This window comes from Saccoglossus kowalevskii, chromosome 12, assembly GCF_978046115.1.
Source record: "Saccoglossus kowalevskii chromosome 12, keSacKowa6.1, whole genome shotgun sequence".
NCBI classification, from domain to species: Eukaryota; Metazoa; Hemichordata; class Enteropneusta; family Harrimaniidae; genus Saccoglossus; species Saccoglossus kowalevskii.
The window spans coordinates 14,474,799-14,496,024 of NC_140652.1; the positions used below are offsets into that span (position 1 = coordinate 14,474,799).

Here is a 21,226-nt window from a genome sequence, read left to right on the forward strand (position 1 = left end):
GCCGATTTCGCTGTTTCTGTGCCGAGTCATTGCAATGTGAATAATGACAACGATGGCTTTTTATTTTTGCTGTCAATATCTATAATTAAAGATATATGTGTGTTATCAATCAAAATGAAAATGTTTTGATGTATATATAAGCGGTTTTATGATTATTAATATCAACAGTAATGAAAACATTATATAATGAACATATTAAAATGGATCATTATGCAAATATGCAAAATTAACGTTAACTGATAAGTAACGAATTGCTGTCAACATCTATAATTAAAGATATATGTGTGTTATCAATCAAAGTGAAAATGTTTTGATGTATATATAAGCGATTTTATGACTATTAAAACAGTATATAATGAACATATTAGAATGGATTATTATGCAAATATGCATAAATAACGTTAACTGATAAGTACGGATTATTAATCGGATATTGCCTTCATGGTATATCAGCTGTGTACCATGCTATTTGCTAATCCTGTCAATGGCACACAGAGACACACACATATACCTTTACATAATTTACATCGACGACACACACTGTATTATCTTTTGTTATATTATATCAGTATATTGATGGTGTTAATCAATTGATTTGATTGGTCCAAACACAAAATTTGCATATGCAATCCATGGTATATTGGCTTGTAATGCATGACTAAACCAAGTGGTCCTGGAACATGAATTGACTACAGGTTTAATACGGGAATACATAAAACCGGTATTATTTGATTTTTATGGAAGTATAGTCGTTGAATTTTGGAAGATTATTGAAAAAAAAAACTGAATTAAAAACATCTGAAAAGTTATATAATCATAATATTGCTTTTTGTTAATGTTGGGAACCAAGTTGTGAGCGTCCTCATAATGTATCCTATCTCATCTATTTTTGGACTAGTCACTCAACGAATCTCGCCGAATTATTTCTGCGTTCATTATTATAATTTCTATTATTGATTTTTTTCTTATTCTGTGGATAATGTGTTAATAAATAATGATTTGAAGTGTCCTGCGTTTTAGATTAGGTGATGTCTATTATCGTAACAATTTCTTCAGCTGTATTCAAAATGGTTGTTGGTATACTATTTTTTAAAAATATAAACAATTTCACAGTCCTCTTAACAATGTACATATGTGTATTTCTTTGTCAGTGACTATGTATCTTATCGGAGATTCATACTACGGATTAAAATCTATTATTTCTAGAACTAAGCATATTATATTTATTGTCATTTTATTTAGCAACGCTTTTCGCCATATGTACATTGTTGGTTTAAAAAAAACAAAGTACACAGCATTATAGCTGCAGCTATTGAGGGCATAGTTTATTATGAGCCGCTAAATTACACTGACCTCCATGTCAGAGTGAGTGCTAATATGAAAACAGATGATCAATAGCAACATTGTCTACAATAAATACGCAATACATGTCATAGCAGTATCGTTTGTATGGCACAGATTTACATGTGCTTACACCAGGCTATATTTTTCAATGAAAATACAGAAATAATTGACTACACAAATCCATCAAAAATCACTTTTCTAGCCCCATTTAATTTATATTGTGCAAACAACAACTATCACTACACTATTATAATAGGTAATCTATTTAGAAAAAATATATCGTTTTCAATTACTGGACACTGAACATGTGAAATGTCAGTGTATTATATATTTAATACAAATAGTGCCAATATATGCAGATGGATCTGTACAAGACTCCATATTCATGAATAACATGATAAAATCTTGGTAGAAATACATTGACATACTTATTACAAATCAGTTCATTGGAAACCTAGATTATATTACAAATGCATTGAGAGTTGACAAACTAACAATACAATAATATAATGCATTTTGCATTGGAAATTAAAAAATACAAATAATTAAAAAAACATAATTACATAACAAACAATTCATGTAGATTAATCAAATAATATAATAGAATAACACAACTTGGATTCAGTTCCCAAACAAGCTATTCTAAGCTAGTCTAAGCCAAATTTGGCAAAAAAGTACTAGCCAATGTATTCCTAAATCCGGGTAAATGTTCAGTTAACAGCCATATAAATTAACAAGAATAATTCGGCTCCAGACTCATCTTTCACAAATAATTGGCCCACTTCCATAAATCTGAAAATTAAAAACAACAATAAATCAGTGATCAATAGGATAATTGATTTAATCAACATTTTGTACCAAATTGCTGTTCGAGACAATATTTACCCTTAAAATGTCTTTGATGAAAATGGCATTACAAGTTTTTTCAGAAGATCTACTCTTCTGATTTCATTTAATAATTTTTCCAACAACTCTGTGTTGTCACTGCTGATTTTGTTATCTTCTCGCAAAAATTTAAATACTTCAAATGCCTTCATATCCTCTAAATTGCCCTTTGGTATCAGATAATACACACCACATAGCTCTTTCAGTGTTTTCAATTCATCTGTAAAAAATGAAAAAGTCATGGCAAATTTTAGTCTCGATTCCCACACTCTTGCAATGTATTAAATGGCACAAATAAAATATATCTCATATAAAATGTAAAAGACTTGCTCACTATTGATTTATCATGATGTACTTTAAAGAAAAAACTTGAACGAGACCAACAATAGTTTGTTGATAACTAAATGTGATTACTAATTTACCTTTCCCTATTTCTTTAGCAAGATCAATCAGCATCTTCCCAAATTCCATTTATCTTGAAACTGTTGGATTATTTGAAGAACAGGCAACCTCAGCTACGCAGTCTTCTATAGTGACAACAATAAGCAATTCAAGTGAACATCCGCATTGGCTGTGCTAAACAGTGAGTTTGGGGTTCATTCTCATTTCCTTATGCACTGGCAATGTATTGTTGATCGTCCCATATCTTAGTCTGAATTCGATCGGAAACACTTCCGAATGATAAATATGTCAGAATTTCTTTAACTCGTCATACTTATAAAGACATTACTCAAATGGTATCGAGCAAATGAAACATCATTCATTTGAACAAAATATCGTTCTGAATTTGTTCTCCAAAACAAGGTGCATCAGGACCACAAGTTTGAAAGAAACCAAACTAATACTAAATACATGGTGTGACGTAACTCATTAATATTGATGATTGTATGAGACTAATATAGTTGTCATATGGCCATTCGTTAAAGTGCAAACTTCAAAAGTCAAGTTTTCTAAATACAGAAATACATGATATCATTACACAAACAACATAATACCAGTCAAATATATTCACATATGTAATATACCTACCCTATACTCATGACTGTACCTACCTAGCTAGGTCTAATCACAGCATACCAACTAAATGATACAATCAACTTACACTCCTGGCATATTCTGAATGGTATATCCAGTCTATACTGAAGACGTACTGTACCTACCTTAAATACTCTGCTGTGCTTAATATATATATATATATATATATATATATATATATATATATATATATATATATATATATATATATATATATATATATATATATATATATATATATATATATATATATATATATATATATATATATATATATATATATATCGACTTTAATGTGGACCCATTTTTATTTAAACTTCATTTGCAGTGGTGTTCTCCCATATAATATCAGTGTACATTTCTCGTAAAATTAGATTGCATTACGTCCTTCTAGTCTCAACTAGGGACGATAGGTTCGATAGTGACTGTTTTTGTATGTTTTCTCAGTTAAATTGTATAATTTACATTAATACAGTGACTCAGCATCCCCAAAATAATGCAAACCGAGAGTGCACATCAGAAAATCCATGTCAGGTATATTAAATACTTGACAATATTATATTTACCTCCGTCGTCCCTTTCTTCTGTATCTAATCAAGATCATTTTGACATGTTGATCTTAGTTATTAGATAAGGCAATAGTGTCAAGTCATCCGCTTTGATCAACCCTCTTTCTTCTAATTTTTCAAAAATCTCAGCTGCTCCCTTTAAGCTTTCTTTTTTAGCTTTGATCAGTTTTTCATCTGAAAGTAAGTGCCTAATTCTTTTGACCTCCCCTTGATCAAGCGCTAATTGTATATCTTGATATAGTTCACGAAGCCAGCTGTTCAATGTATTGGTGGTCATTGCTAACGCATTCTGTTAAGAGGCATTTTATATTCTCACGTCAGAATTATTATAATTCATCACTACAGATACAGAGCCATGCATAACGCAATATACTTGTATGTGATATATTCTGCACCTTTGAAAATCTACATCTCGTTGCCCTGACTGAATATATCATCATACTTCACTAGAAATAAAAAATCACAATTAACGATTGAATACATATGGAACCCGCGAAGAAACATTCTCTAACACGACAAAGTTCACAATATGTAGAACTAGTACAAGTTCGTTGTGAGACATGACTCAGATATGAGGTAAATGTCTCCTCTTTGCATAAGGATGCCACACACTTTGCAGGAACAATTTTGACCTGCGTCGATGCAACAACGTAATGTGTGAGTTCTCATAATTAGCACACTGTTGTAAATCGGCTTAGGAGGTTTGGTAATTGAATCCAAAATTATTTGGCATTACTTAGACATACGATCCGATAACTATTTCTTACATACTGATCAACTACCACTCGCCCACTGAACATTTGGGTGTTTTGATATTGCTTTCTTTCATCAAAATGCAATACTAATCATCAATGCACAATAAAAATGTAGTCCGGAGGTTAGCTTAGCCTGAAAACGACAACAACTACATATAATAATTTTACAATACATGTTATTGTATAACAGTAATTATATTACAGTGCGACAAAAGTACAATTTGGAAAAAAATCACAAATAACAAAAAGTATTACGCCCAAACTTGAAGTTGTGAAAAAACACGTTGTATATCAGATGGTGAAAATTTGGTTTGTTAAATTGTCAATAGTTGCGAGGCTTCGGTTCGAAAATAAATATATTGCAAACTCTCTATGCTCGCATCAATCACACCTCCCTGCTTACACATATGTATTAACACACACCCATGTAGAAGTGTCCCAAGATGTCAACAAAATACGAACAAGACACAACAAGAAATGTGTGCATTTCAAGACTCGGCTGCTCAGTTGGATCAAATCGTGCTTTCCCTCTTGACTGAGAAGATTATATAAACCTTAAAAAAATAACGACTACCTGTTTTAAAATGACAAAATACTTTCATTTGAAACGATAGCAGAACAAATAGTCACTCCATAAACATGAATGCACTAACCCCCCCCCCCTCACCAAAAAACAAACAAAAAAACAAACACGCTATTCAAAACATGCTACCCTCGTGTTTACTGTCTACAATAGACTGGTTACAAAACATAATTTAAATGAAAGGCAACTTCATGGCTACAGACTGTCAATCGGCTCTTGAAATCATGCTAACAGATAGATATATTGGCTAGGTGCTGTTAAAGCCGCTACAATTTACATCGTTACTACACTTTGTACAACTGCATAGTAGATCGACGTTATAACACTGAAAGGTCTTTGATGTTCACGCTACTTAAGTAAAAAATGTCCAATAGTGACAGACCCTTGATCATGCCATTGTCTATAGTGCACTAAAACAAACACAATGGAACCTATGTTTTGATTTATTACATTTTATATGACTATAAACCAAATTACTTAAATGTTACATTTAACCCTTTGGAAATGAACCAATATGTCACAAATACAATGCCGCGGTAATTATGGCCCTTTGCTGCTCGCCTGCATATGTAATGCAATGTAATCGAAAAACGGCTGATAGAAACAACTCAACGCCAACTGACATGGGGAGCAATGACTACATTGTCCACACACACACAAATTCTCCGTAGCGAAGAAGATGCATACTTCCATAATATGTTACTTAAGCATTGGAAGAAACAGTGTATGAATATAAATAAGTTTAATATTATCATGTCAACCTTGGTAAGAGTGTCTTTGTTTAAATCTGCGGAAAGACAAATTAGGCTAATTCAAGCAAAATAAATATGATCAGATAAGACATCACTACAAGTAGAGAATTTATTGAGAATATCACAAATACGCCAATAAGACCTGGTCTGTATCTATTTCATGATAGCAGTCTCTCAAAGGACTCGTTAATGTCACTTTGCTTTTCAGCGTTGGTTATTAGAACATTGGGACCAGATCTGAATCATCTTTTTGATTAAGACTCTAAATCGAATATGGAATGTCAGTATTTGGCATTTTAGTACGTGTGGTTGAAATTATGCTATCAACTAGAACAATCGGCTGAATTGTGTTAAATCTATTATAATTTACGTTGTTATAACAATTTGCATAATAATGTTCAAACTGAACTTTATACTATGTTATATGTCAGTACAAAGTTGAAGCAACAGCCATTTTTTGATTGTCACGCCATTTAAAACATTGTTGACCCTCGATCAAGCCATTGTCTTTAGTGCACTATAACAAACTCATGAACCAAATTACTCCTTCGCGATTTACTTTTAGTGTCTCGATTCTCAAATACTCACCACTGTCGCACGAACTAGAATTATTTGTTGTTCTACTTATGTAATGTACTAACAAAATTCTCAGAAATAAAGCTGTGTAGAAACGAATCGACGACAACTGATCCAGAGACAATGATCACGTTATCTACAGTTCAGTCAATAGTAACTCCCATAATAGGTGACTATTGTGACCATGGTGATTATTTAACAACTATGACCAATTATTCCTAACGGAGAAGAGCTGTACTTCCACTAATATGTTGCAGTACCTTGCTGCAAAATGAAAAAAAAATGAAACTGATCACACAAGAATCGCGTGTTTCTGGGCTCGATTGTTAAACTCCGTTAAACTGGTTACAGACAATAATGCAAATGAACGACAAAACGCCAAAAAGACTTGATCACAGTATCGACTCTCAATCGAATTTTTATTGTCACTAGCGTTTTTAGTTTTGATCGTTAACATTATGCTATCAGCTAGATTGTGTTAAAGCTAGTAAAATTTACATCGAAATTACAATTTCTTCAACTACAACCATTTTACTGGTTGCCACGGTACTTATGATAAACATAACCAACAGTGACGAACCTTTCATCTAGCCATGTTCTGCAGTGAACTACAATATACATAACGCAACCCCAAACTTTGACACATTAAGCTTTTTGATTATGAACCAACTTAATTTAAATGGTACAATTTATCCTCTCACAATTGAAGTAAAATGACGCTACTCTCAAATACTCACAACGGAAAATGAAATATACTTCTTGTTGTTCATCTATTTATGTAATGTAATGAGAAACAGTTCCCCTAAAAAACGGCTTGGTAGAAAAGACTCGACGACAACGGGCTTGGGAACATTGATCACCTTAAATACAGTCCAGCCATTCATATTTTTTTTGCAATAAGTGACGTACAATGTATCAAAGGTCAAAAACAACTATGATATACGAGGGGCGTTCAATAAGTAATGCTCTGACCCATTTCCCATAGCAGCAGATCAATGAAACGTGTCACAGTTATTTGTATATCTCTACATAGGAACCACTTAGAGTTACGATTTTCTCCCATCGTTTGATGCAGCTCTGGACACCAACCACGTCGTAACTTCAGAAATCAAGGCTGAATCATCTGGGAAACGCTATATATTGAATATTAACAGGAAACTTCAAATTTAAATTTTAGCAAATCATTTGAGTGTGGATTAAACATATGTCTTACTCTGGTTTACACTGCCAGGTCACTTCTTCTGGCAATATTGCACGTTATCAATATTGTACGTTATCATACCAAGCATAGTTTTGCATAACAACATAACTATTTATGGTTTCAGGTGACAAAAATAGTGACGACATTTGTAACCATAATGCAACCCTAATATTTGATACATTTAGTGTTTTGATTATGAACTAACTAAAAACTAATGGTAACATTCACTCTTCCACAATTGAACTAAAATGTTGCTATTCTCAAATACTCAACAATGAACAATGACATATACTTCTTTGTTGTTCGTCTACTTATGTAATAGAGAAACTAACAATAACTACTAACAATTCATGAGAATACGACCGAGAGAAACGAATTGACACCAACGGGCCTGCAAAAATGGTATCGTCGTCTACAGGTCAGCCAATCGTAAAGTTTGTAATAAGTGACGTACGCTGTGTCAAAGGTGATTTAGTTGTCAATAACTATGATATATGATATAATACAGAAGATGGTACTCATATTGTAGAACAAACAATGTATGTTAGTAAAGACTTTCAACTTTGCCATCCCAGTCTTTACAATTGAAACGGCGGTAATAAAACTGTAACTTTTCATCCCTCGTGTCATAGGTTAACAATTTCCGCATGTTCTCGAAACAGAGGGCATTTACGAAACTGATATATTGAATAATCTCAAGTAAAATCCGAATTTTATTTGTAGAACATCATCAGGGCGTCGATTAAATATATGAGTGACTATAGTCAGCAGTGTCAGGTCTCTTTGTCTGGAAATATTGCGCGTTATCATTCTAAGCATCGTTTTGCATAACAACATAAATATTTATAGTTTCAGGTGACGCTACCTCAACATCGGATTGATAAAATCACATTCTTTGGCGATTTGTATTATGCGATAAATTTTCACGCATCTACATTTGAATCAGTTTTTGTGCAGTAAATTAAATTGCCATTTGATAGAGAGATGGCCGTTTTAGCCTTGTAGTGTAGTCCCGAACTCGAACATGGCATCTGTAGCACTAGTCCTTGTTATTTGCACATGAAAAAACTCAGGAGAGTCTACAATGATATTCAATGTCCGGACTGTCGCCTCGCAGACAAAAACAACATTTAAACAATGATACAAATATTTCAGATCGAATATTTTCCTTATAGAAGAATAGAATAGTAAACAGCGGATCGAATTTTTTTGTTGTATTCCCAGGAAATATGTTTTGCGCAGATCTGGTTAAATATTTTCCAAAAGATAAAAAAACGATGGGTACTTTGGTTATATGGAATATCAGAAGAACATTTGTTACATTTTGCTTTTCATGGCCAATAGTGACTGACACTTGATTTAAGCCATTGCATGTATATATACGTATACGTATATGCACTATAACCTCTATTTGAATTAAATAACATTAAATGGTGCAATTCACACCTCCGCAATTTAAATTAAGTGTCTCTACAATTCACCACCATCACGAAAATTGAATTTCTTATTTATGTACTAAAAATTCTATCAAACAAATGCTTAGTAAAAACAATTACCACGTCACTTACAAATCAGTCAATCAGTTATCTACAAACCAGACAATTGTAATGGTAATATGTGACACACAATTGTGTCAGTGGTGACGGAGCCTTGATCAAGCCATTGTCTGTAATGTACTATAGCAACAATATGAAAACAATACACTGAATAGTACAATTCACTGCAATTTAAAGTAGGTGTCTCACCACAGTCGTGAAAAATAGACTTTCTTGTTGTTCGGATATTCAGGCAATGCAATAAAAAAATGTTGCTATCGTAAGATAAACATTGTCATTAATGATCAAGCCATTGTCTGCAGTGCACTATAACAACCTTATGAACTTCTCCGCAACTTAAATTAAGTGTCATGATTCTCAAACACTCGCAAAAACTAGACTTCCTACATATGTCTTGAGCAAAAATGCTAAAATGTCTATATATATATATATATATATATATATATATATATATATATATATATAACAAATCCAGATCAATCCATAATACATTTCCTTTTGCAATTAAATCACCACTGTCGTCACGCTACAGACGTTTTAATTTCTCATATTAAACAATGTATTCTAGACGCATTGTATTCGTCGCATGGGAGCCATATGAAATGTATTATTTTTCCCATCACTAGTCTTTTAAACTATTGTTAGGTCAGATAGCCATACTGACAAACATCAAAGCGAAATATTTGTTTCTTAAAAGAAAAAAAATACACTTGAAGTTTAAGATTCATTACACAGTAAATGCAGGTACCTTATACCTGTAATAATGCAATTCGAACGTGCAGTTTGCTATATTTGGTAACCACTTGCTTATTTATTACCTACCACTTTTCCGCTTTGTTGGTTTGCTGGCGTTAACTTCATCAGTTTCATGGTTATCCATTGAAGACCGAGAGGTTTTCTCCGCGTACACAGCAGCTAATTAATTGCACATGTAACATGCATTTTGTTTTCATACTTATTGATAATATTTGTATCAGCGGACCAACGGAACAATATTATTTTTTTTAGCATGTTCAGTTGTTTTATACTCTAATACAGTTTGCTGTGTTTTCTCTGATTTGAAAGTGTTGGTATTATGTTCCTAATAAGTACACCAAAATAATGTTACAGCAGAAATAGAAATAATAAGATGACCTTTATGATCACGCTCTAAAGACGTAAGAGGCAGAACAATCAGAATATTTGTGTTAGGATTATACATCATGTAATTTAAAGAGGCAAAATAAACTAATCCAAGTAATATGAAAATTCAAATATCCTTCATGGCAACAAAAAGTCACAATTGCTATTAAAATTCCTTCGAATTTAAGTTTGCGTAGCTTATGGTTAGTAAAGGGAAAATGTATGGTACACTTTATATTAATGATGTTTGCATGTAAAACAGAAGATATAAATAAAATGAACGTACCTGGTATGAGTTCAGAGTGCAGCTCTAACATAGGTTCATTACCTTCTTCTTTCTTTGATTCTGCATATATAATAATACACATTTTTGACAAAGAAATAAATATTTGAAATCAAATAGAGTGTCCTCACAAAACACATTGCAGCCATTTATAACAATTGACAATTTTTAAATTGAATTATGAATTTTCAAAAAAACGCTCAATAAACTTGTTTGTTCGTCAGTAATATGTTTCATTTTTCCAATTTTATCATTATATCGTGACCGGATATCATTGGAAATTGTCTGTGTCACTCAAATTTCTGTTGAAAGTTACATATGTGAAAAAACGTATCATGTCATTTTATTTTGTTAAAATTTTACATGGAGTTGCATCACTACTATCTATGAAGGGCACTATATTTACTGCTAAATACCAATTAATCGAAAAATGGGTCAAACCACTGTACAAAAAATATATAATCAGTCAATGCCTACATCAAATTAAGCTATTTACCAGAAGTTGTAATACTGTCCATGGAGGAAGACATCATGTAAACACCAATACCAAAGATGAACACAAGCACGACCACAAACAATCTATTTTTGGTACAAACGATCTCTGAAAATTAATAAAAAATAGCAGTACATAACCATAGTAAGCTATCATGATGTAAACTAAGCTCTAGAAATAGAAACAACGGTGTCACTAATATCAATATCAAGACCAGTACATTGGTATCAATTACCTGACTGTGCACTGATTTGTGTCATATTTGGATAGAATAGGTTCACATTTAAATTTATTTTAATTTACTTGTATAAAAACAAATTTATTTTATTAACCTTTCACTCTGTTTGGTACCTCGGGTGTTATGTTATTCATTTGTTGCGACTGTTCTTTCTCATGTTGTTTTGCCTTTCGATTTCGTTGACGTATTTCCCGGGTAGTTCCAGTGTTGGATGGTAAATCGACCTCATCGTTCCCTTCCTTCTTTATTTTAGCAAGATCATTTTCACATGGTGTTATGTATTCATTTATTAACGGTTCTCTGTTGATCTTAGTTATTAGATAACGTAATAGTGAAAAATCATCTGCTTTGATCAACCCCCTTTCGTCTAGTCTCAGAAAAATCTCAGCTGCTTCCTTTAGGCTTTCTTTTTCAGCCTTGGGCAGTTGTTCATTTGAAAGGAACTGCTTAATTCTTTTCACCTCCCCTGGACCAAGCGCCGATTGTATATCTTGATATAGTTCACGAAGCCTACTGTTCAATGTATTGGTGGTCATTGCTAACGCATTCTGTAAAGAGACATTTTTTTATTCTCAAGTCAGAATAATTATAATTCATCACTACAGATACAGAGCCATGCATAACACAACATACTTGTATGATATATATTCTACACCTTTGATATGTCTAGATCTCGTTGCCCTGACTGAATACATCATCATACTTCACTAGAAATACAAATTTACAATTAACGATTGAATACATATGGAACCCGCGAAGAAACATTCTCTAACACGACAAAGTTCACAATATGTAGAACTAGTACAAGTTCGTTGTGAGACATGACTCAGCTATGAGGGAAACGTCTCCTCTTTGCATAAGGATACCGCACACTTTGCAGGAACATTATTGACCTCAATCGATGTGTGAGTTCTCATAATTAGCACACTATTGTAAATCGGCTTAGGAGGTTTGGTATTTGAATTCAACACCGTGTGGCCTTCATTTGACATACGATCCGATAGCTATTTCTTACATACTGATCAACTATCACTCGCCAACTGAACATTTGGGTGTTTTGATATTGCTTTTGTTCATCAAAATGCAATACTAATCATCAATACACAATAAAAATGTAGTCCGGAGGTTAGCTTAGCCTAAAAAGGACAACCAGGACATATAACAATTTTACAATGAATGTTATTGTATAACAGTAATATTATTACAGTGCGACAAAAGTACAACTTGGAAAAAATCATGACTTAAACTAAATAATGCCCAAACTTGAAGTTGTGAAAAAACACGTTGTATATCAGATGGTGAACATTTGGTCTGTTAAATTGTCAATAATTGCGAGGCTTCGGTTCTAAAATAAATATATTGCAAACTCTTTATGCTGCTTACACATATGTACTAACACACACCCATGTAGAAATTTCCCAATATGTCAACAAAACATGAACAAGACACAACAATTGTGCATTTCAAGACTCAGCTGCTCTGTGGGATCAAATCGCGCTTTCTCTCTTGACTGAGAAGATTATATAATTCTTAAAAATAACGACTACCTGTTTAAAATGACAAAATACTTTGATTTGAAACGATAGCAGAACAAATAGTCACTCCATAAACATGAATGCACTACACCCATCCAAGAAAACACGCTATTGAAAGCATGCTACCATCGTGTTTATTGTCAATTTACTCTTGAAATCATGCTAACAGATAGATATATTGGCTAGGTGCTGTTAAAGCCACTACAATTTACGTCATTAATACAGTTTGTACAACTGCATAATAGATTAACGTTATCACACTGAACGATTTTTGATGTTCACGCTACTTAAGTCAACAATTTCCAATAGTGACAGACCCTTGATCGTGTCATTGTCTATAATGCACTAAAACAAACACGATGCAACCTCAGCTTTGAATTATTACATTTCATATGACTATAAACCAAATTACTTAAATGTTACAATTAACCTCTTTGAAATGAACCAATATGTCTCAAATACAATGTCTCGGTAATTATGCCTCCTTGTTACTCGCCTACATATGTAATGCAATGTAATCGAAAAACGGCTGGTCGAAACAACTCAACGCCAACGGACATGGGGAGCAACGACTACATTGTCCACACACACACACAAATTCTCCGTAGCGAAATAGATGCATACTTTCCTAATATGTTACTCATGCATTGGGAGAAACAGTGTATGATTATAAATACATTTAATATTATCATCCCAATCTTGCTAAGAGTGTCTTTGTTTAAATCTGCGAAAAGACAAATTAGGCTAATTCAAGCAAAATAAATATGACCAGATAAGACATCATTACAAGTAGAGCAGTTATTGAAAATATCACAAAATGGTCGGCAATACGCCAATAAGACCTGGTCTGTATCTATTTCATGATAGCAGACTCTCAATCGACTCGTTAATGTCACTTTGCTGCTGAAAGACAAACTTGGCTAATTCAAGAAAAATATTGAGATAAGACACTGCAAACAAAAAATGCACTAAAGAATTGTAACACTAAACATTAGTCTATGTTATATGTCAGGACAAATTTGAAGCAACATCCAATTCCTGATTGTTACGCCACGTAATATAAACAGTGCCGTAAGTGACGGACCATCGATCGAGCCATTGAGACTAGTCCACTGCAATAACATATGAACTTAACCGCAATTTAAATCAAGTGTCTCGCTCCTCAAATACTCACCACTGTCACGAAAACCAGATTTCCTATTTATGTCTTTTATGAATGCTAAAAGTTTCTCAGAAAGCAAAATGCTGGGTTAAAACGAATGGTCACCCTCGGACCTGGAGACAATGACCACGTTATCTACAAATCAGCCAATCGTTACTCTCGTAATGGATGACGTAAAATTGTGCCCATGGTGACCCTTTAACAACAACTATGACACAGTGTCCGTAACATGGAAGATGTGTATTCTCTAATATGTTACTTTTATCGTGGACCAAAAAGTGTATGAATATAAATTAGTTTAATATTATCATGCCAGTCTGGGTGAGAATGCAGTCGATTCAATCGATACGAGGGTATAATTGGTGATGGACGCTGCAGAAAGACAGATTTGGCCAATTCAAGAAAAATAATCAGATGAGACACAACAAATAAAAATTGTAATAACGAACTGACACACTAAACTTTAGATTATGTTATATGTCAATATAAAGTTGAAGCAACAGAAAACAAAATGCTGGTATAAAACGACTCAACGTCGACGGATCTGGAGACAATGACCACGTTATCTACAAATCAGCCAATCGTTACTCTCGTAATAGGTCACGTACAATTGTGTACATGGTGATTTGCTTGACAACAACTGTGACCAATTCTCCGAACAGAGAGGAGGTGTAATTTTCCGAACATGTTCCCTATATCATGCAACAAACAGTGTATGAATATAAATAAGTTTACGACTATCATGGCGATCCGGGTAGGAATATAGTCGATTAAATCGCAAGGATGGTAAAATTGTATAAACATAAGATAAGACAGCACAAACCAAATATTGTACTAAACAATTTTCACACTAAACTTTAGTTATATGTCACTGCAAAGTTGAAGCAACATCCATTTTATGATTTTCACGCCACGTAACAGTGTCATTAACAACGGACCCTTGATTAAAACATGTTGTGAAGTGCACTATAACAATTTTATGAACTTCTATGCAATTTAAATTAAATATATCAATTCTCAAATACTCGCGAAAACTAAGACTTTTTAGTTTGGTCTTTATAAAAAATGCTCTCATGAAAAAAGGCTGGGTAGAAACGGATTGCTGCCAACGGACATGAGACAAAAATCAGTCTATAGTAACTCTCTCAAAAAGTAACGTTCAATGTGTCAAAGCTTATTTTATTCAACAACAATTATCACACTTTCCAAAACGAAGAAGAGGGGTTCTCATATCGTAGAACAATGAGTGTATGTATTTAAACTATTTTTTGACATAGTTGTCTAGAAAATCATAAAGGGCGGTAATCAAACTGTAAATTTGCATCCCTCTTCTCATGTCTTAGATGGATATTTAAAAATGTCCTCATAGTCTTGAATTCGCAAGGCATTTACTAAACTGATATATTCACTGATATATATAATATTCACAAGCAACTCCAAATTTAATTTTGGGCAAATCATTAGCAATGGACTAAATTTATGAGTGACTATGGTTTGCAGTGCGAGGTCACTTCGTCTGGCATTAGTGCACGTTATCATGCCAAGCATCGTTTTTCATAACACCACAACTATTTATGGTTTCAGGTGACAAAAATAGCCAACAGTGACGACCTTTGCAAACATAATGCAACCCTGAACTTTGATACGTTTAGTTTTTTTGATTATGGACCGACTTATTTTAAGTGGTAAGATTCACCCTTCCACAACTGAACTAAAATGTCGCTATTCTCAAATACTCACCACTGTACAATGAAATATACTTCTTTGTTGTTCATCCACTTATGTAGTGTATTAGGGAAGCTACTAACAATTCTCGTAAGAACACGGCCGTGTAGAAACGACTCGAAGCCAACGGGCCTAAAAACAATGATCACGTTGTCTACAGTTCAGCCAATCGTAACTCTCGTATTAAGTGACGTACATTGTGTCAAAGTTCATTTAGTTATCAATAACTATGACTCATATCGTAGAAGAAACAATGCATGTAACTAAAGTTGTTCAACTTTGCCATACATGTCTGAAAAATTGAAACGGCGGTTATCGGACTCTAGCTTGACATTCCTATTATCGAGTCATAGGTGAATACTTAAAAAATTCCGCATGTTGTTGAATTTAGAAGGTATTTACTAAACCGATATATTCACTGATATATTGAATATTCTCAAGTAAAATCCGAATTTTATTTTTAGTAAATCAGTAGGGCGTGGATTACATATATGAGTGACCCTAGTCAGTAGTGTCAGGTCATTTCGTCTGGCAATATTGCGCGTTATCATACCAAACATCATTTTGCATTACAACTGAACAATTTATGATTTCAGGTGACGCTACTTCAACATCGGATTGATGAAATCAAACTCTGTGGCGATTTGTAGTATGCGATAAATTTGTCGTAATTGTTTCACTCATCTTCATTTGAATCAGTTTGTGTGTACTAAATTAAATTGTCATTTGATAGAGAGATGGCCGTTTAGCCCTGTCTTGTCATTCCAAACATGAATATGGCATCTGTAGCAATAATGTACAATGTGTCATCACTAGTCCTTGCTATTTGAACGTAAAAAACGCGAGAGAGACCACACTGACATTCAATGTCCGGAAACTGTCGCCTGGCAGACAAACATTATTTAAGAAATAATACAAATCTTCCAGGTCACGTGTTATGTGATAAAAATGCTATCCCAATTATGTCCCGTGGAATCGTTTTTTTTATATTTCTCCGATAACCAAATCAATGTAGTTATGTATGATATAGAGAGTGAAACACATAATTCCATACTATAGCGTCAACTCGCAACCAGAGTATCACTCAATATAGAGACTTCCACGAACATGCATGACATACGATTATATACTTTGACACTCAATAGTCGGCCATTCATATCATGTGAATTGAATTATGACTATATTTCAAAATCAACATACTAATTAAATTCCTAGAACGCGCTAATTGTACAATTGTACAACCGAGATATTTCTGGCTAAACTCCAATAAGATAACAATTATATTTCACCTATGAACGATACTAAAACATGTGTGCTAATTTGTAATTCACTTCAACGATACTAATATATCGATCTATTATATAGAAAAAAAATGATTGCACAAAACCGAAAATAGATGTTTTTGTGATATTGCTCGAAATATTCATTTTGTTCGTTCATTTGTTTATGGACCACTGATCTAAAATAAAAAGTAAATAATAAATAAATGAATATTTTTTTAGAATTCTGATGAGAAGCCATTAAAGGGTAAGTCTGGTAATGACATACAGCAGGTTGTTGAAAAACTGTTTTTTATCTAAAACTACAAATTTTAATCTTCCGCAATACTGTTTACATAGCTTGGCAACTATGGTTTGAGTATCATTCATGCGAATTTATAGCTCTTTTGCTCATACATTTTCAGAGATATGGCCATTTTCTTGAAATGGGTCCGTACTGTTATGGCGGCATTGTGAGTGACGTCATATTGCCATTTAGGGAAAACTAACATTGTCATTCATCCTAGTGGTATCAGGTGATATATGTAGAGTGAGACTGGTTAGTCTTTTTGCTTGTAATACGAAGATGCCATCTAACCTTTTTATCAGCATTATATACTAGCTTGGCTGGATGCCTATAATGAATTAATATTAAATTTAAATATTTTATATTTTAATTTCAACACTAAATGTGATTTACTGGTTGGAAATGGTATATCACAGAAATGATGCTGCGGCTAGACTCTAAGTCTTATTGGTACAAACAATATGAATTGTAATACTTCATTAATCTTAGGTATCACTTGATAGTCACTGACGAAGGAAGCTATTTAATCAGGAAAGTGCTGTTAAATTCAGATGGCGTTTGAAATCCTGGAATTTATTAAGAGATCAGTGCGTAGTGTACACTAATTTTGGCTACACTCTTGATTTGTCATATTTTCCAATAGTATTTAATATATTTTATTAAAACTCACTAAAACTAAGGGTTGAGGGTCTTTCGTAGCCATGCGGCAATCCTGCATGACAATAATTAACTTCATTTGTAATTCTAAATTAAAATATTGTACTTCAGTATGAAATATCTTCTTATTATTTACATCATAGTATATTATTACTGGGCATGCCAATTAGTGTAAACAATCTATCACATGAAAAATATGAATGACCAGCGACTAATGTATCAGAAATTGTACAGGTCAAGGTAAATTAGTGATTGCTGGTAATGCTCGTCAATGGTCACTTAAATATTTAGGTACCTCCTCTGTAGCCAGTAAATGCTTGGTATATTTATAGCACACTAGATGTGGGGATATTGTATTCAAAAATGTTGTCATAATATGTACTCCAAAAATTTAGTATTTACAGGTAAAATTTTTCATGGATGAAATAATTTTGTCTGTTTGTAATATAATAGATTTTATCATGCACACTTTTTATAACGAATCAAACCACCGGACAACTATTATAATCAATTAATGCCTACAATCAAATAAGGCCGTTTACCAGAAGTCGCAATTTTGGTACAAATAACGCCCTCTGAAAATTAGTAAATTTAGCAGTACATATCCATAGTAGTAAGCTATCATACAGTAAATAAACTTCAAGAATAAACACAATGGTGTCAATAATAGCAAGACAAATGTCATTGTTCTTAAAGCAGGCGAATCGTCACCTGCGCACGTGCGGAAATTGAGTCTCAAGCGACGATAACAAAATAGGCTAGAAACGCAAAGGCTCATGGCGAGACGCGTGTTTGTAAACAACGGCACGCTATGGCCGTCTGACACACACGCATTTCCGACTGCCATTTCGGTAGCTTTACATTTATTTCCGACGATCTTTGAAAAATGGTTCCAAAGTCATTGTGACGTGATTTCCATCACGTGCAGGTCACGAGTCTTGACTACGTAATGTTAACGATCTTTCTGAACTGAGCTTACCTTTCATGTGAGTATGTGAATGATAAAAATCTATCTCAGCTTTCATATCCTACCTCGCTGTAATATAGTGGGTCTTATCCTTAACTGGCCACAATGAATGTATTTTAATTCATAATTCCACATATAACATCTTCATTTGTATTTGAATTGCTTTTATTCTAGATTCCAACCTGATGGTGGTATCTATAAAACAACACTGTTATTTTTTCTGACAAGCTTGTATACCTCTCAACACTGGCATAATATATCTTGTACAAGGAAAACAACTAATATATTTATATGTGAAAGTAAACCACGACATTTTACAAAAGAGGGTATGTTATACTGAATATAAAAAAGCCCACTTCAGGCTATCTAAAGGAGATAAAATGGCTTAAATATTTCCATCTAATGTATACTGTATTTTAATTTGCATACAAGAAATGTGGACCGGGTTGTATCAAATTCGATTGCTACGTAAAAGTTTGTTTATCTAAAAGAATTGCAAAATATGTATATCTCCCTTTTATTTAAATCACACGACAGTGTCTGTCGGTTTTGACGAAAAACAATTGTAATTACTAGACCTTATGTGAGTGTGTTTTACACGTTCTAAAGTCATCACATTCAATAATTGTTGCAACAAATGGCAATATCGAATAGTTCGCTTAAAAAACATATCTATATATGTGGATTATACTATTGCACCACACACAAAAGAACATTGACAAATTTGCATAAGCAATCATTTTTAAAACAAATTGCCATAAACATGTCTGTTATTGTAAACTGTTTTTGATATTACAATAGCGATTTCCACATCGTTTTTTCAAATCAAATTATTTTGTTTTATTATTTATCAGCAGCCTTGGATATTAAACACATTTGGGTGTGAATTCAAGACCATCGAAATATAAACAATTGTTTTAGAACATGCAAACGAGCATGCCTGTGTCGATATTTTTACTTGAAATAAGTATCACGGAAGTACGGTGGAAGGATTGGGTGCCTCACATGCAATGCGGTAACGTAATATTCTGCTTCTTAGTCCCCCTCAATTATTAATTCAAATTAAAGATATATACATGTATTGTCATTTTCTTATTAAACTAACTGCACAAAAATGCTGGCATGTCGTAGACAAATATTATTTCAAAAAAGGCTATATAGATTGTATTTTATCTTAAGTCTCAATGGAACACAACTAATTTAAGATATGTAATCAAACTTAGATTGCCTATAAACAATGTACTTTAAATTGTAATTATTGTACCATGGTATACAATATGCATGCTTTGTTACAGATTATCATTCCGACGAACATTGTGCAGCCGTTCATTTGCCATGTAAGAATGGCGCGTGTTTTGATTCAAGTCAAAGATGCCTCTATGATTTAAATTCCAGTAATTATATAGTTGGTTGCAGTAAGTAGTTCTAGTTAAACGTCATTATGTTATGTTAGCTACAACATACAATGTCAACAAATTGAATATTATCTTTATAACCTCCAAGTGTAGGATGTACGTTTTATAATGTTAAGAACAAAATCTTCGATATGATGTCTTTCTTTTCTGATGGTATTATTAGATAATAATAAATTGTAGAATAAACTTATGTAAATAAGTGTGTACATAGACAATTCATATAAGTGATCACATTCCACTACACCAGTTCTACAACAAAGAAGTTTATGTTTAAATCATTGGGTTGAAAGCATTTTATATCTATACAAAATATCGTTTGTGTGTTAAAACCTAAAATGGTTCTCCAGAAAAAACTAAAACAATTTCTTTTAAATAAATCGTTATTTGTATAGGCCCGGGTAGAATACCCATTGGTAGAGTGAGATATTGATGAACAATATTAAATGTATGGTAAAATTAAAGTATACTAACGAATTCAGTTTTGCTGAATTTGCAGTTAATATGCTGTCAATCAGAAATGTCTACGTATATAAAATTACCATTGCATTAGTCTTGTTCTTGACAATTAGTTAAAATCGCAATAAATAACTGTTTATTTATAAACAATTAAAACCATGTTTGTGAAAATCATATTGAGCTCAATCGCGGACAATCAGTTCTGTAACCATTACCATTACAAATACGTACATTAGTTATTTCTTGTTTAGACATTGTGGAAATTGAATTATCTGCAATTTCGGTAATTTCTGAGGTAATTCAGTTTGCCCAAGGGGTACGTACAAGGTTCAGAATAGTTAGAATATGCAA

At 33.0% G+C, this 21,226-nt stretch overlaps 1 protein-coding gene and 1 long non-coding RNA gene across 2 annotated transcripts; both read right to left on the minus strand.

The window, feature by feature from the left end:
• Positions 1-2,100: 2,100 nt before the first annotated feature.
• LOC146735548 (astrocytic phosphoprotein PEA-15-like) lies at positions 2,101-10,161 on the minus strand. Its single transcript, XM_085505908.1, has 4 exons — positions 10,079-10,161; positions 2,652-2,756; positions 2,262-2,449; positions 2,101-2,136 (listed from the first exon to the last, which is right to left on the minus strand). The coding sequence occupies exons 2-4, from the start codon at positions 2,698-2,700 to the stop codon at positions 2,101-2,103; spliced, it is 273 nt and encodes a 90-aa protein (XP_085362034.1). The 5' UTR covers positions 2,701-2,756; positions 10,079-10,161.
• Positions 10,162-11,157: 996 nt separating this feature from the next.
• On the minus strand, positions 11,158-11,641 carry LOC146735549 (uncharacterized). Its single transcript, XR_014931109.1, has 2 exons — positions 11,487-11,641; positions 11,158-11,262 (listed from the first exon to the last, which is right to left on the minus strand). It is a non-coding gene; the product is annotated as an uncharacterized LOC146735549 (long non-coding RNA).
• Between the last annotated feature and the right edge of the window lie 9,585 nt (positions 11,642-21,226).

What these genes read in the sequence shown, in the direction of transcription:
- LOC146735548 (XM_085505908.1), bottom strand. Translation starts at nt 2,700, where the DNA reads ATGGAATTTGGGAAGATGCTGATTGATCTTGCTAAAGAAATAGGGAAA. An exon ending in TGCTAAAGAAATAGGGAAAG is followed by an intron (nt 2,450 to 2,651) that starts GTAAATTAGTAA and finishes CATTTTTTACAG; the next exon opens with ATGAATTGAAAACACTGAAA. An exon ending in TAGATCTTCTGAAAAAACTT is followed by an intron (nt 2,137 to 2,261) that starts GTAATGCCATTT and finishes TTTAATTTTCAG; the next exon opens with ATTTATGGAAGTGGGCCAAT.